The 16,218-nt window shown below is 40.4% G+C and overlaps 2 protein-coding genes across 3 annotated transcripts in view; both read right to left on the reverse strand.

Moving 5' to 3' along the window:
- Positions 1–8,735, reverse strand: part of cxadr (CXADR Ig-like cell adhesion molecule) — a 41,625-nt gene extending 32,890 nt beyond the window's left edge. The window contains exon 1 of the mRNA XM_056409488.1: positions 8,559–8,735. Within this exon, the coding sequence (XP_056265463.1) occupies positions 8,559–8,625 (67 nt within the window). The 5' untranslated portion in view covers positions 8,626–8,735. The remainder of the gene's footprint in view (positions 1–8,558) is intronic.
- A 1,305-nt stretch (positions 8,736–10,040) lies between these two features.
- Positions 10,041–13,149, reverse strand: btg3 (B-cell translocation gene 3). Of its 2 annotated transcripts, none has more exons than XM_056407233.1 (5): positions 13,077–13,149; positions 11,556–11,753; positions 11,318–11,455; positions 10,814–11,003; positions 10,041–10,622 (listed from the first exon to the last, which is right to left on the reverse strand). In XM_056407233.1, the coding sequence occupies exons 2-5, from the start codon at positions 11,729–11,731 to the stop codon at positions 10,416–10,418; spliced, it is 711 nt and encodes a 236-aa protein (XP_056263208.1). In that variant the 5' UTR covers positions 11,732–11,753; positions 13,077–13,149; the 3' UTR covers positions 10,041–10,415. The 2 variants fall into 2 exon arrangements, with proteins under 2 accessions (XP_056263208.1, XP_056263198.1); XM_056407223.1 differs by lacking the exon at positions 13,077–13,149 and adding an exon at positions 12,708–13,062.
- Between the last annotated feature and the right edge of the window lie 3,069 nt (positions 13,150–16,218).

A 16,218-nucleotide genomic window follows, 5' to 3' on the forward strand; every position in this document is an offset into this window, starting at 1 on the left:
ATTTCAGGATCTCCTTTCTACAATTTCCTTCGTCAACACTGCATAGTCCATGTGGTGCCTTGTGGACAAACACACAGCAAGGAAAGTGGAGCAGAAAGACTGTTCATTTTCCATTTAAGAGAGGTTAGCAATTTGCTGTGTATTACGAAGCCCGGGCTAAAAGAATGCGACAAGTCGAGCAGATATTGTTCTTGTCTCCTCAAGTAGAACAGTGACCGAATGTCGACACCATGACGCCATTAAGATGGTAATGAGCCCAAACCAGTGTACAAAGCAATGTGAATCGTGAGGCAAAAGAAGGCTAAACAACACACCACACACACACTGGAATGTCATTGCTCTGACCGTGGCTCTCCAACAAAATGTAAAAAATGTTGTGAATAAGTGCCGTGGCACGCCGCTGATAGACCCCACCACACTATCCTGTGAAGCAAAAGTTTCACGTAGTTGTTTGGAGTGGGAGGAGTGACCTGCCAGTTTCAGTGTAAATTCCGGGTGAAGCCACACCCAGAAAATTAAGTCATGCTAAATTTGAAAAAGCCATAGTGGTAAATACTCAGATGCCTTCACGATGAATAACTGTTGTTATGATGAATAAATCACCCACCCTGCACTTAGTGGCAGGATGACACGATTCTAAATGAAAATAAATACCGGAATAGTCGACCTGACTTCAATTCTGAATTCTGAGTCTGAATTCATCAACATTACAAATTCAGATCTGTCCGCTGACTTATTACAAATTAAAAAGAAAAGTACATCAGTGGAACCCACAATATACACCACATCTCTCTAATAGGTTTGTACATACACGTATCGACCTACCTACAGTATAAACAAAACAAGAAGCCACTTAGGGGCATTAGGACTGAACTATCGATGATCTTTCCATTTAAATAGTTTAAATAAGTAAAAGATCAATAAACAAAACTGCAAACATGGTTACGTTACATGTGATAGGCTGGAATATCAGGCTGGGATATCAGGCTGGGGGGGCAGTACTGGACTGCGGTCAACTCAGCCGACACTCGGATCTCCGTGGTCAACTCAGCCGACACTTCAATTTCTGTGCACCTATAGACTGATGTTGTGATAGCGCATTTCGATCGGGCGCGCGAGGTTTTGATAAAGTTAGCGGAAGAATTCACGTGACACAACATTCGGTTTTGTAAAGTTAGCGGAAAGAACTAACAACATCCGTTTTTCAAAATAAGATGTCGACAAATCATACACTAACATATACAAGTAAACAATGAACTGATTTCGAATCTTTATAGATCGTTTCTGAGATTTAGCTTAAATTATGCTAACATTAAAACTTTTTTACTGTACCAAGGAAGAGTCCCAATTGGGAGATATTTCAAAGTAAAAGTCCTAAATGTTTAAAGAAATCGGTCATTTCTTTAATGTTTGAAGTGCTTTAAATATGTTTTTCCTCATAAGCCCCGGCATTGACTGATGCAGCTGTGTTCAGGACAATCCAGACTTCCATTATCCTGGGAATCAGACAAATCTACGGTCCCAATTGGGAAATATTTCAAATTAAAAGTCCAAAATGTTTAAAGAAATCGGTCATTTCTTTAATGTTTGAAGTGCTTTAAATATGTTTTCCTCATAAGCGCTGCATTGACTGATGCAGCTGTGTTCAGGACAATCCAGACTTCCATTATCCTGGGAATCAGACAAATCTACGGTCCCAATTGGGAAATATTTCAAATTAAAAGTCCAAAATGTTTAAAGAAATCCGTCATTTCTTTCATGTTTGAAGTGCTTTATATATGTTTTTCCCCATAAGCCCCAGCATTGACTGATGCAGCTGTGTTCAGGACAATCTTGCCTTCAATTATCCTGGGAATCAGACAAATCTACGGTCCAAATTGGGAAATATTTCAAATTAAAAGTCCAAAATGTTTAAAGAAATCCGTCATTTCTTTCATGTTTGAAGTGCTTTATATATGTTTTTCCCCATAAGCCCCGGCATTGACTGATGCAGCTGTGTTCAGGACAATCTTGACTTCCATTATCCTGGGAATCAGACAAATGGTCCCAATTGGGAAATATTTCAAATTAAAAGTCCTAAATGTTTCAAGAAATCGGTCATTTCTTTAATGTTTGAAGTGCTATATGTTTTTCCCCATAAGCCCCGGCATTGACTGATGCAGCTGTGTTCAGGACAATCTTGACTTCCATGATCCTGGGAATCAGACAAATCTACGGTCCAAATTGGGAGATATTTCAAATTAAAGTCCTAAATGTTTAAAGAAATCGGTCATTTCTTTAATGTTTGAAGTACTTTATATATGTTTTTCCTCATAAGCCCCAGCATTGACTGATGCAGCTGTGTTCAGGACAATCTTGCCTTCAATTATCCTGGGAATCAGACAAATCTACGGTCCAAATTGGGAAATATTTCAAATTAAAAGTCCAAAATGTTTAAAGAAATCTCATTTCTTTCATGTTTGAAGTGCTTTATATATGTTTTCCCATAAGCCCCGGCATTGACTGATGCAGCTGTGTTCAGGACAATCTTGACTTCCATGATCCTGGGAATCAGACAAATCTACGGTCCAAATTGGGAGATATTTCAAATTAAAAGTCCTAAATGTTTAAAGAAATCGGTCATTTCTTTAATGTTTGAAGTATATGTTTTTCCCCATAAGCCCCGGCATTGACTGATTCAGCTGTATTCAGGACAATCCAGACTTCCATTATCCTGGGAATCAGACAAATCTACGGTCCCAATTGGGAAATATTTCAAATTAAAAGTCCTAAATGTTTCAAGAAATCGGTCATTTCTTTAATGTTTGAAGTGCTTTATATATGTTTTTCCCCATAAGCCCCGGCATTGTCTGATGCAGCTGTGTTCAGGACAATCTTGACTTCCATTATCCTGAATCAGACAAATCTGTCCCAATTGGGAAATATTTCAAATTAAAAGTCCTAAATGTTTCAAGAAATCGGTCATTTCTTTAATGTTTGAAGTGCTTTATATATGTTTTTCCCCATAAGCCCCGGCATTGACTGATGCAGCTGTGTTCAGGACAATCTTGACTTCCATGATCCTGAATCAGACAAATCTACTGTCCAAATTGGGAGATATTTCAAATTAAAGTCCTAAATGTTTAAAGAAATCGGTCATTTCTTTAATGTTTGAAGTGCTTTATATATGTTTTTCCTCCATTGACTGATGCAGCTGTGTTCAGGACAATCTTGCCTTCCATTATCCTGGGAATCAGACAAATCTACGGTCCAATTTGGAGATATTTCAAATTAAAAGTCCTAAATGTTTACGAGTAATTAATTTACTTAATGTTTGAGGTGCTTTATATATGTTTACCCGAAAAATCTGGGAAATAATTTGGGAATTGTTAATAAAACATGATTTACCCTTCAACTTCCACTGATATGCATGGAAACTAATACATTGTTTCACACACACACCCACACACACACACACACACACTGACAGAAACACATAGACACTCACTGTAGCAGGCGTCGTTGTTGTTTTCTTAATCCACTAAAGAGCTGCAGACACAGTGAGTTTCCTCTCACATGCATGACAGGAGACCGTTCATTTCCTTTTCTTTCGATTTTATTTTAAACAGCAAAAAACGCTGACAAAGTAAACAAAATAATAAACGATCTCATGGTCTTACGTTAAAAACTATATCTCTCATGTCTAATGCGGCTCTGTTCTTACACCTGCTGCCGTCATGGCGTCATTAAATAGCCTGGCTCGAGTCATTAACATAAAGATCTTGTAATATATTCAACTTATAGTTCCTCCAAAATGAGCATAAATCTAAATATTAAATTATAAACAATTCTGAAACTTAAATATACTAAAACACACTTGTGGCTCTTACACTCACATACACACACAGGCAGAGACACACACACACTCACACACACACACACACACACACACGCATACTCTGCAGACTGACCCTTGACCTCCCAATTGTCTCTCAGATATAACCCTACTGCTTTATATTTAATATATTATATTTACCTAAATACAATACTTTGAGGTCATGAGGGGAATCCCCTCCAAAACTTTCACAAGAGAGAATTGTCACCGTGCCAATAACCCTTATACGATCCTTAAAACCAGTCTTTTAGTTAATTTGTCATACTTTCAATTAGCTTAAAGATCTGGATTCTTTTCAAATTCAAAGAAGGGCCTCTGAATATGAATACCCTAGAGGTTTGGACCGATAGCTCTGAGTTAAGGGCCCCAAAAACAGGTCCAAAGGGTCAAATTGTGCCTTATTCTCTTAAATTTGCATATTTTTTGACAAGTGCAAAAATGGCCATAATCTCCTAAATATTTGTCCTGAAAATCCCAAATTGAACACAGACACTCAGGACAGGGCCTACAATGAGGTGATGGGGTGAAATTTCCTCCGAAACACCCACAAGAGTTAATTGGCTGTCTGAAATCCAGGACTTGAAGAGGGTGTGTGGTTTAATAAATCTGAGACCCTGTTGTGAGCTTGGGCTGATTTTAGCTTTTTTTTCTTCTAAACATGTCATAGCTTAGCTTTCTTTTGCAGGTTGTAGCCCCTCCCACATGGGGCCCAACCATGTAGGCTGGCAACATATAGCACTTAGCATCCCTGCTTGGGAAGGGTTTAAATACCCGGAAAAAACAAAATTCCTTCCTTCAAAGGTTAACAACTCCTCAAATGTGTGTACTATATGAACAATTTCAATTGTATTCTACCCAATTTGGGAGTGGCTACAACCTGGAAAAGAAAGCTAAGCTCTGACATGTTTACCCAATTTGACCCTTTGGACCTGTTTTGGGGCCCTTAGCTCAGAGCTATCGATCCAAAACTGTAGGGTATTCATATTCAGAGGCCCCTCTTTGAATCTGAAAAGAATCCAGATCTTTATGAACAATTAAAAGACTGAACAATTAACTAAAAGACTGTGTGTGTACGTATTTAGGTAAATATAATATATTAAATATAAAGCAGTAAGGTTATATCTGAGAGACAATTGGGAGGTCAAGGGTCAGTCTGCAGAGTATGCGTGTGTGTGAGATTCTGCCTGTATTTGTATGTATGTGTCTGTATGTGTGTGTCTGTGTGTGAGTGTGTCTCTGTGTGTGTGTGTCTGTCATTCTGTGTGTGTGTGTGTGTGAGTGTCTGTCTGTGTGTGTAAGAGTGTGTGTATGGAGTGTGTGTGTGTGTGAGTATGTGTGTGTCTCTGCCTGTGTGTGTGTGTGTATGTATGTGAGTGTAAGAGCCACAAGTGTGTTTTTAGTATATTTAAGTTTCAGAATTGTTTATAATTTAATATTTAGATTTATGCTCATTTTGGAGGAACTATAAGTTGAATATATTACAAGATCTTTATGTTAATGACTGACGCTCGAGCCAGGCTATTTAATGACGTCATGACGGCAGCAGGTGTAAGAACAGAGCCGCATTAGACATGAGAGATATAGTTTTTTTTAACGTAAGACCATGAGATCGTTTTGAACGTTTATTATTTTGTTTACTTTGTCAGCGTTTTTTGCTGTTTAAAATAAAATCGAAAGAAAAGGAAATGAACGGTCTCCTGTCATGCATGTGAGAGGAAACTCACTGTGTCTGCAGCTCTTTAGTGGATTAAGAAAACAACAACGACGGAACGCCGCTACAGTGTTTCTGTCAGTGTGTGTGTGTTTGTGTGTGTGTGTGTGTGTGTGTGTGAAACAATGTATTAGTTTGCATGCATATCAGTGGAAGTTGAAGGGTAAATCATGTTTTATTAACAATTCCCAAATTATTTCCCAGATTTTTCCGGGTAAACATATATAAAGCACCTCAAACATTAAGTAAATTACCGATTACTCGTAAACATTTAGGACTTTTAATTTGAAATATCTCCCAATTTGGACCGTAGATTTGTCTGATTCCCAGGATAATGGAAGGCAAGATTGTCCTGAACACAGCTGCATCAGTCAATGCTGGGCCTTATGGGGAAAAACATATATAAAGCACTTCAAACATTAAAGAAATGACCGATTTCTTTAAACATTTTGGACATTTAATTTGAAATATTTCCCAATTTGGACCGTAGATTTGTCTGATTCCCAGGATAATGGAAGGCAAGATTGTCCTGAACACAGCTGCATCAGTCAATGCTGGGGCTTATGAGGAAAAACATATATAAAGCACTTCAAACATTAAAGAAATGACCGATTTCTTTAAACATTTAGGACATTTACTTTGAAATATCTCCCAATTTGGACCGTAGATTTGTCTGATTCCCAGGATCATGGAAGTCAAGATTGTCCTGAACACAGCTGCATCAGTCAATGCTGGGGCTTATGAGGAAAAAGATATATAAAGCACTTCAAACATTAAAGAAATGACCGATTTCTTTAAACATTTAGGACTTTTAATTTGAAATATCTCCCAATTTGGACCGTAGATTTGTCTGATTCCCATGATAATGGAAGTCAAGATTGTCCTGAACACAGCTGCATCAGTCAATGCTGGGGCTTATGAGGAAAAACATATATAAAGCACTTCAAACATTAAAGAAATGACCGATTTCTTTAAACATTTAGGACTTTTAATTTGAAATATCTCCCAATTTGGACCGTAGATTTGTCTGATTCCCAGGATCATGGAAGTCAAGATTGTCCTGAACACAGCTGCATCAGTCAATGCCGGGGCTTATGGGAAAAACATATATAAAGCACTTCAAACATTAAAGAAATGACCGATTTCTTGAAACATTTAGGACTTTTAATTTGAAATATTTCCCAATTGGGACCGTAGATTTGTCTGATTCCCAGGATAATGGAAGTCAAGATTGTCCTGAACACAGCTGCATCAGTCAATGCCGGGGCTTATGGAAAAACATATATAAAGCACTTCAAACATGAAAGAAATGACATTTCTTTAAACATTTGGACTTTTAATTTGAAATATTTCCCAATTTGGACCGTAGATTTGTCTGATTCCCAGGATAATTGAAGGCAAGATTGTCCTGAACACAGCTGCATCAGTCAATGCTGGGGCTTATGAGGAAAAACATATATAAAGCACTTCAAACATTAAAGAAATGACCGATTTCTTTAAACATTTAGGACTTTTAATTTGAAATATCTCCCAATTTGGACCGTAGATTTGTCTGATTCCCAGGATAATGGAAGTCTGGATTGTCCTGAACACAGCTGCATCAGTCAATGCCGGGGCTTATGGGGAAAAACATATATAAAGCACTTCAAACATGAAAGAAATGACAGATTTCTTTAAACATTTTGGACTTTTAATTTGAAATATTTCCCAATTGGGACCGTAGATTTGTCTGATTCCCAGGATAATGGAAGTCTGGATTGTCCTGAACACAGCTGCATCAGTCAATGCCGGGGCTTATGAGGAAAAACATATTTAAAGCACTTCAAACATTAAAGAAATGACCGATTTCTTTAAACATTTTGGACTTTTACTTTGCAATATCTCCCAATTGGGACTCTTCCTTGGTACAGTAAAAAAGTTTTAATGTTAGCATAATTTAAGATAAATCTCAGAAACGATCTATAAAGATTTGAAATCAGTTAATTGTTTACTTGTATATGTTAGTGTATGATTTGTCGCCATCTTATTTTGAAAAACGGATGTTGTTTCACGTAGTTCTTTCCGCTAACTTTGCAAAACCGGATGTTGTGTCACGTGAATCCTTCCGCTAACTTTATCAAAACCCTCGCTCGCTCCCGATCGAATGCGTTTACCGTCAACATCAGTCTATAGGTGCACAGAAATGTAAGTGTCGGCTGAGTTGACCACGGAGATCCGAGTGTCGGCTGAGTTGACCGCAGTCAGTACTGGCGGCAGATGGCGGACAAACAGGCCAAACTTTGAAGTCCTGCAGCCACAGGTTTTTAAGAGCGGATCAAGCCATTGTGTGCACCAGATCACGATGAAACCAAAAGACGTCACAGGGAAAGAGCAAAGGGTTCCGCAAAGAAGCACCCACCATGGATATGCTGCGGGAAAATAAAACACAACGCTGTATATTTAAATAACTAGTCAAGCAATTGTACAAATCACCACGAGACATACGATGGTTTACCTGGTTTAAAAAATAAATAATAATAAATGTAGCTAAACCACTGGAACTTTAATGGTGATACCGTTTGTAACGCTATAAAAAGCATTTGTTTTAAACGTTTGCCAACTTCAATTATCTGTTGACGTTTTACAAATGACCTGGAGTGGATGTAACGTCAGTTAAACTATGTAACGCTACACGTGTTATGTGTTTTAGCCGGACGTCTGTTCCGCCTGCTAGCGGACTAAACTGACCTTGGGTCGGGGCTCCTCGGAGCCGGAGTCCCTGGAAGTGTTTTCAGACGTGGTCCGTTTCTTCACGGCGCCTGTTCAACGTTCAACCGGAGCAGCTCGAGGTAACGCAACCTAACCTAACCTGACACGTTCATTATACCAGGAGTGTAACGCTACGAGATTGAACGCGCTGTCGTTTTGGTGGAGGAAAAAAACCTCATTATAATCAAAGTAGCTCCACCGGCAGTTGGGTGTCATAAAACTTACCTGCGAAGAGGCTCAACAGTACACAGCAGAACCGGCGAGGCGAAAGCTCCATTCCTCTTCCAGCCATTCTACGACTTCTTTCAGTGAAACTTGGTTGGAGAACTTGTGCTGAGTTCGAGAGGGGAAAAAGCGGCAGCCCAGCTCGACCGAAGCATCCAAACTCCACTCCTCCTTCTCCTCGCCTCTCTGCAGGTGCACAGCCGAACCAGCGCGCCGCAGGGTGTCACGTGACACACGGTCGTCCCAAACGAAAGCCAGTGTTGCCCCCTGGCGGCAGGGAAGAGAAGCTCTCCCCGTTTCTGTGGACGGCACAATGGCGCCCGTGTTTTCTCATCCAGGGGCCTGTTTGTTTAACTTTCCCTTGCGCCCTATGCGGTGCAGCCCTCAAAGAGGTTTCTCAACATGTTCTTAGTTACGTTTCTCAAATGGCCACGCCAACAGTCTCTATTGCAGGGACTACTGAATACTGAAGCTCCTAACCACGGCTTATTGTATGTGTTTTTTTTAATAACATGAGGGGATAAATTGCTACTTTTCAAAATCGTCAAACTTTAAATTATATATTTTATATAGTTTTAAATCGTGTTTAAACCATTTATATTCCTATTTGTAATAATTTATATGCAAATACTTTTAATTGAATCCTTAGATTCATTTTTTGGGATCAATAATTCAATTCAGTATTTATATAGCCGAAAATCACAGATTTGCCTCAGTAGGCTTTACAATCTGTACACATACGACATCCCTGTCCCAGGACCTCACATTGGATCAGGAAAAAACCCTTTCACAGGATAAAAAGGGAAGAACCCTTCAGGAGAGCAACAGGAGGATCCTTCTCCCCGGATGGACAGAAGCAATAAAATACATGAATCACTATGTTGAGCTACTTGTCCAAAAATGTTTAACATTCATATGCAGCTGTCGCATTGTTCAGTGCTGCTTGTGGCAGATTGATATGGCATTTAAATTAATCCTGTTCAATGCTGTTACTAATCGTTTGACTCTAAAGAAACCGTCTCAGCCATTGTGGTGATGGGTCCAGAAACTAGAGCACTGATATCAGAGACAGAGTAATAAAGTATGCTTATGAGTACATTTATGAACTCAGTCACAGAAATACTCACTTTACCACTTACCCCATGATATCTAATAACCATGATCATTTTGGGTTATATGCAACAAGATCGCTGTCACCACACGGAGAAACAGATTTTAATGTAATGTAATCTGTGTTGCTCAAAGCATTTTAAGATTATGTTTTATGTTTATATTTTATGTCCCTTGAGTTTACCATTAACCACTAAATGTGTTAACGGTAAGTGTCCTGCTGAGCAGAACAAATCATAACAAACGCAATGTTTCCGGTTTGTTTCCAGCCAGGGACATTTGTTACATGTTATACATATTTCTCTCCTCTATGCTTTCAAAAGACAAACACTTTTAAAATGCAACCACACCAAAATAATACACGAGGCACCATGATGCTTGGAAATTGTGTTGAATAAAACTCCATAAATTTAAGTCTGACATCTGACAATCCTACACAATGAAAAAATAACACATATTACTGCAAAAAAGTAAGGTAAAGTAAAGTAGGTGGCATACATGAACATCTCCCATTGTAAAAATACAGTACTTCAACATGTAGTATTCCAATATAAATATATAATTAAATACAAGTGATTAATTTAAAGTATAAAAAAATGGTGTAAAGTGCAAAAGGGAATTGTTTTGGTCAAAAAACAATTATTATTGAATCTATAAATGTTCAGAAAAAGAAACATTGTTCAGTCATTTTAAAGTTGTCTTCAGCTTTAATGTCTACTCTGGTGCAAACATTGTGCACCATGGTTCCTATTTGTAACGCATGGTCAGATTGTGTGTTGTGTCCCAGTAACGAGGAGGCCTGTCTCCAAAGCCAGGAGGGACCCACGGACCGGGCCTGAAAGTGGGCGGGGCTCTGACGAGAGACCTGGAGCCATAGTGCGGCCGTGGAAGGAGGTGAACTTTCCCTGGTACCATCTTCTTACAATGCCAAGTAGGAACAGCGGGATTAATCACCTTAAAACAGGAAAGAAATTAATTAAAGCCATCATCCAACTGCTGAAAAATTATTTAATCTGAACACAATATTGCAACCAACGAGTGTGGTTCACCAAAACCTGCTTATTGTGGGGAAACTTTCGCTAATTTTCCAGACCGGCATGGGATACTTAGTCATGGGAATAATTCTAAAACGCATTTTGAGATACCTGGTAAGGACTGTGGCCGTTGTATACAGGGTGGGGGGGAACGTCTTCGCTTTCCTCATCTGAGGAGGAACCCGAGTGGTAGTCCGACGTCACACTCTCCCAAGCGCCGGTTACCTTTGCAACATCCGTGTCTCCCTTATCATCACAAGAGAAGCTGGCAAGTGAAAAGCTGGGATTGTGCTCTCCGTACCTGATTATTAAAGGGAATAGAGGGAGGGAAAACACATCGGTAGTTATGAGAGTATAAATATACTTAGAACGTTAAAAAACTGGCAATTCTTGAAACGTTGGGTTAGGAGATGTAAATAAGATGAAATAATTTAATTTGATGCCACATATTATACAAGGCAATTAGTGGGTATAGCAACACTCCACTAATTGCACCAATGGCCACAGCAGATACTAGTAAAACATGTTTTAGTTCTTCTAATAACAATATACAGGTTGCTACGAACATGTTCTTTTGTTTAAGCTCTTAGCAGCAAATTCACTCCTAAGTCTCACCTGCAACTGACCTCGCCGGGGTCCACCCACAGCGTGAGTTCAAGGGCCAGTACAAGTTCATTGAACTGAACGCCGCTCTCTCGGCAGGCCCGAAGGAGCTCTGGATCCTGCCTGTGGAGCCTGTTCATGCGGATACACCTGCAGAGCACACAAAGCTGATTTCAGTATTTAGGGGGGGAAACAGCCCCAACACAGTCCACTTTCATAAAAGAAAGTTGTGTATAATGATTAGCAGGACCTGTAAGCCTGTCCTTTGTTGGGATTTTCAGGGTACCAGTGCCCCTTGAACTTCTCCTGCAGTGCAACAGCCAGCCTCTCAACAAACAGATCCATCTTTTGCAACTCCAACTTCCCTCCCTTTTTCACAAGCGCCTTCAGGAAGAATGATACCACAGCTGCAATTTCTCTCTTCATGGTTCATAAATCTCCTACACCGCTGTAAGAAAATCCACTTCGGTCAGACTGGCAGCAGTAACCAAGTGACATTAAACATGACAGGCATTTCTCTGGATGAGTGGAACACCACACGAAATCCCTCGACAGATCAAAATATAGTTTGAAAAGATATTTAACTTCCAGGTGGAACATTTCCCTTCTCCTGTTCTGGAATATCCTTGTCCGTCGATCCGCTGTTACAGACTTTTAATAACGTTAACTTAATGTCTACTGCTCTGAAGACGAGAGTCCACTAACGTTACATATAATCCATAAAACTAAAAAACTGTAGCCAAGTGTAGAAATAAATAACTAAAGATGATGTTGTCATCTTGGTAACAATATATAAAGTGACCATGTTGCTGTTTTGGAGATTATTTATCATTAAAATTACGACGGATAACACAACAACAACAACAACAACAATAACAAACTACATGTCGAGGCTATTTCGCTTTGTTTGTGATGTGCTCCAGCTGTCAGTTCACGTTAGCGGCCGTTATGGACGCTGCAGACAGGCGGGCTGCGACGCAGAGTTGGTCATCCAGCGTCAACACGCTCCATAACAGTGCTGGTCAGCGTGCTAGCTAGCCAGGCTAAAGGCACGGGCATGGCGTTATCTCGTCAAACCGCACCGACGTGCATTAAAACCGAACTCATGGTGAACAGAGATAATTAAAACAGGCACGAGCATTAGCTTCATATTAAACGTTAATGCACGAGCGCTAAGTACACTACTCCAGATGAAAAATAGCCTCTTGGCTAACTCTGGCACATTTACTGAAATGTTTTTATCAATGTGCACTGTCCCTTATTAAATAAACCCAGTTAAGTTAACATACCAAACACAGCGTTACTTTAAGTATCATGGAAAAAGTTACAAACTGTCAAAATCAATTGTGATCAATGGACAGACCAATCACATTAAGAGACACTTTTGTGCATCTTGACATACCTTTATGACAGCTCTCGTTCAGCGTGTGAGTATAAAACATTAATAGGAATAGGAAGTTGGACAGCGGAACAACTCTTGAGGATGGTTTGTCAACCCCGCCCCTTTCAACATAAATCCCGCCTCCCGATCATTCTGATTGGTTTAAAACAAACCAACATAGCGCATTTATTGGTCGAGCACATGCCCGTTATGGAGCGAATCATCCTCATCACTGTCATGACTCACATCGTCTGGCAATTGTTTTTGTTTGTTGCAATCCAATGGCAGCATTTGTTTAATAACAAGTGAAAAAGCAAATCGATTAACATAACCAAGTACATTCTACACTAAACATAGTCACAGTAATGAGTTTGTTATGATTGTTCTCACCCTGCTTGTCTTCCCACCTGCTTCAACCAGCCATCGTTCCTCTACCCCAGACATGGGCAAACTACGGCCCGCGGGCCACATCTGGCCCGTTAGGCTTTTTAATCCGGCCCGCCGAACTTGTCCAAATCGCGACTTTGTTTACTTCCGGTGTGCGTTGGCGCGGAAAGTACTCGTCACACAAAACCCTTCACCATGATTTGTCAATCCGTTTGTCTGTCAACATTTTGCGAAAAAAAACAACCAATGAACACTCAGTAAATCACAAGGGACCCGCCCACCACACAGGTGACGCTCATTTAGAAACAGCCGCAGTGATTTTGCCGAGCAGCGCGGAGCCTGGAGGGGCTGCAGAGCCACGAGGAGGAACACGCAGCCAGATGAGAGCCACTTGGACCGGGTAAGAGTCTTTACTAAACGTTATGTGTCCCGGTGTCCGTCCCGGTGTCCGTAACGGTGTCCGTAACTTGTGCGCGGTGCTGACTAGTCTTGTATTTTACAGAGAGGATTCACCAGCGCATACAGCGCAGCCTACAGCTCCACCTGCCCGGCCAGCAGAGAGGTCTCGTGCCCCGGAGGACCACCAGCATGACACGATGACATGATGTTATTATAGTGAAGCCATATTGTAAATAGTCTGTCAATAGTTATATAATGTAGAATTTTTATTTTTTTATGTACAATACATATTTATAAAAAAAAAAAATGTAATGGTCATTTTTTATTTGCACACACCCCATGCAACTTTATCTGCAATATGAAGTCATTTCTCAGTCCCATCGTTATCATTTTGGTGAATGTGTCATTTTTACTAAAAAAACGTTAATACAAAATTTGGTTTTCCTCATTTATTCAATTCAGTTTATTTGTAGAGCCCAATTTCACAAATTACAAAATTGTCTCCGAGTGCTTTACAATCTGTGCATATAGACATCTCTGACCTTTGACCTCACATCGGATCAGGAACAACAGAGGAGGATCCCTCTCCAGGATGGACAGGTGCAATTACATGTATCTAGCATTGTATTCAGATATTTCACTGCTTTTGTGAACCTATGACCTTTGGTAAACCAATTTCAAACACCAAAACAGTTCGTCCACATGAGTAAAGGTGTGTTTTCAGAAGAGATATGAATAATTTTTAAAAATCGAACTTCAATTGTCAGCTTTAGGGTCATATTTTCTCGAGTAAAGCGCTGTCAGTTTGTTTGTGACGTGTTCATACACATGCTGACCAGATGACGCCGCACATCGCCCTCACTTTAAAGACCCCTTTCTATTTTCTGCTGCAGGCAGGATATTTAATACAGTCTATCTCTCAGGACAATCCGTCCATTATTTTGCGGGGTTTAAAACAATTAGAAATTATTGAGCTTGAGTATTTCGTTGGGTAATTTGTTTTTAATGTTGAAAGTGAGCATTGATCTCTTTCCAGTAAATGTTGATTACTTTAACTTTGCACCTTAAATTGAAATGTATAAAAAACAGACGCAATCTCCAGGTTTAATAAATTACATTGCGTGTCCAAATGCTCCTGGCCCGGCCCCTCTGTCACATTTTAGAACCGAATGTGGCCCGCAGGTCAAAAAGTTTGCCCACCCCTGCTCTACCCAAAGCGCCTGCTTGTGTCTCGTTAAGATATACAACTAACAACGCCTTCAACAGAGTAGTCTAGTTTTCGTGATTTCTGCTCAGCATTACATTTATTTTCCTCCATGAATCTGATAAATGTGCACACTGGGCCTAAGTGTAAATCCAAAAGGAGGTGAAGACACACACCCCTCTACATCGATGGGCCTGAGAGCAGTTACAACTGATGTCACAAACAACCTGACATGGTCATTTTAACAAATGTCAAAATGTCTATCTATCTAGAATAGAATCAGCTTTAATGGCCATGTAGGTTTGCACATACATGGAATTTGACTCCGGTTACACTTTGCTCTTCCGTACTTATACACACACACAATATACAATAAGCGGGATAAATATAAAAAAGACATTAAAGACAGTAGTCAAAAAGTGCAGATAGTGCAGATGGAAGAGTCTGATTAATTGTTCATCATGGTGACGGCCAGTGGAAAGAAGCTATTTCTGTGTCTGGTGGTTTTGGCGTACAGTGCTCTGTAGCGCCTACCAGAGGGCAGGAGTTGGAACAGCTTGTGTCCAGGGTGTGAAGGGTCTGCAGTGATCTTTCCTGCCCGCTTCCTGACTCTGGCGGTGTACAAGTCCAGAATGGAGGGGAGGCTGGAACCAATGGTTCTTTCTGCAGACCTGACGATCCGCTGTATATATATATATATAGGGGCGGTTTTTCCTACAGGCGGTATAGGCGGCCGCCTAGGGCGCCATTCAGAGGGAGGCGCAAAAAAACTGCTGGGCAGTTTTTTTTGTATCTATACTTCATTAAAAGAGCGATCAGAGCGCACGCGCTGCTCCGCTCCGTGGCGCGCGCATCGCTCAGCCGTGATGCGCGCACACAGGTGAGCACACTCACCTCTCACTAGCACCCCCCGCCACGGGTGAAGCTCGCCTAGAGCGCCAAATGTGCTAGCGCCGCTCCTGTATATATATATATATATATATATATATATCAAGTTAGGAGGTACTTTTTGGACTACTCGACCGCAGCCATCGTCCCTTTGCTACTCTATACTCACAGTATACTTCTTTCCTCAGGTCGAAGACTCCTAAACTCATCCTCTGTACTCCGATCGCATCCTTTATCATAAAGCTCACTAGAATAATAACTTGTAGAACTTTAAATTGTTAAGGTTGCGCCATTACATGCAATTTCCTCTGTTTTGATGGCATGTTGTTGATATTAATGCTTCTTAAAAGGATATGCTTCAGGCTATTCGATCCTTGAGAAGCTTACTTAACCACACAGCAGTGGGCGTATTTCCCGGAAATTACACTCAATACAACCACTAAGCCATTTAATAAACACATTTCGTCCACACGGGGGCACCCACCCTCCATTTACCACATACACACGTCTTCAGCAGTCCGTTTTGAAGTCACCAACCGGGTCCTCGCGTTGTCCGTTGACGGTAGTATGAAGCAACGCGTCAGTGCGATGCAGTCACAATCAGAACACGTTTTTATTGCCAAGGAATTTGTCTTGGTGTTTCGGTATTAAGAG

This window comes from Pseudoliparis swirei, chromosome 3 (genome assembly GCF_029220125.1).
Source record: "Pseudoliparis swirei isolate HS2019 ecotype Mariana Trench chromosome 3, NWPU_hadal_v1, whole genome shotgun sequence".
Lineage (NCBI taxonomy): Eukaryota > Metazoa > Chordata > Actinopteri > Perciformes > Liparidae > Pseudoliparis > Pseudoliparis swirei.

Excerpts from the sequence above, each read along its gene's own strand:
- btg3 (XM_056407233.1), bottom strand. The coding sequence starts at position 11,731 with ATGAAGAGAGAAATTGCAGCTGTGGTATCATTCTTCCTGAAGGCGCTT. Across the intron at positions 11,456-11,555 it reads AACAAAGGACAGGCTTACAG|GTGTATCCGCATGAACAGGC; the intron begins GTCCTGCTAATC and ends TGTGCTCTGCAG. Across the intron at positions 10,623-10,813 it reads ACGGCCACAGTCCTTACCAG|GTGATTAATCCCGCTGTTCC; the intron begins GTATCTCAAAAT and ends TCCTGTTTTAAG.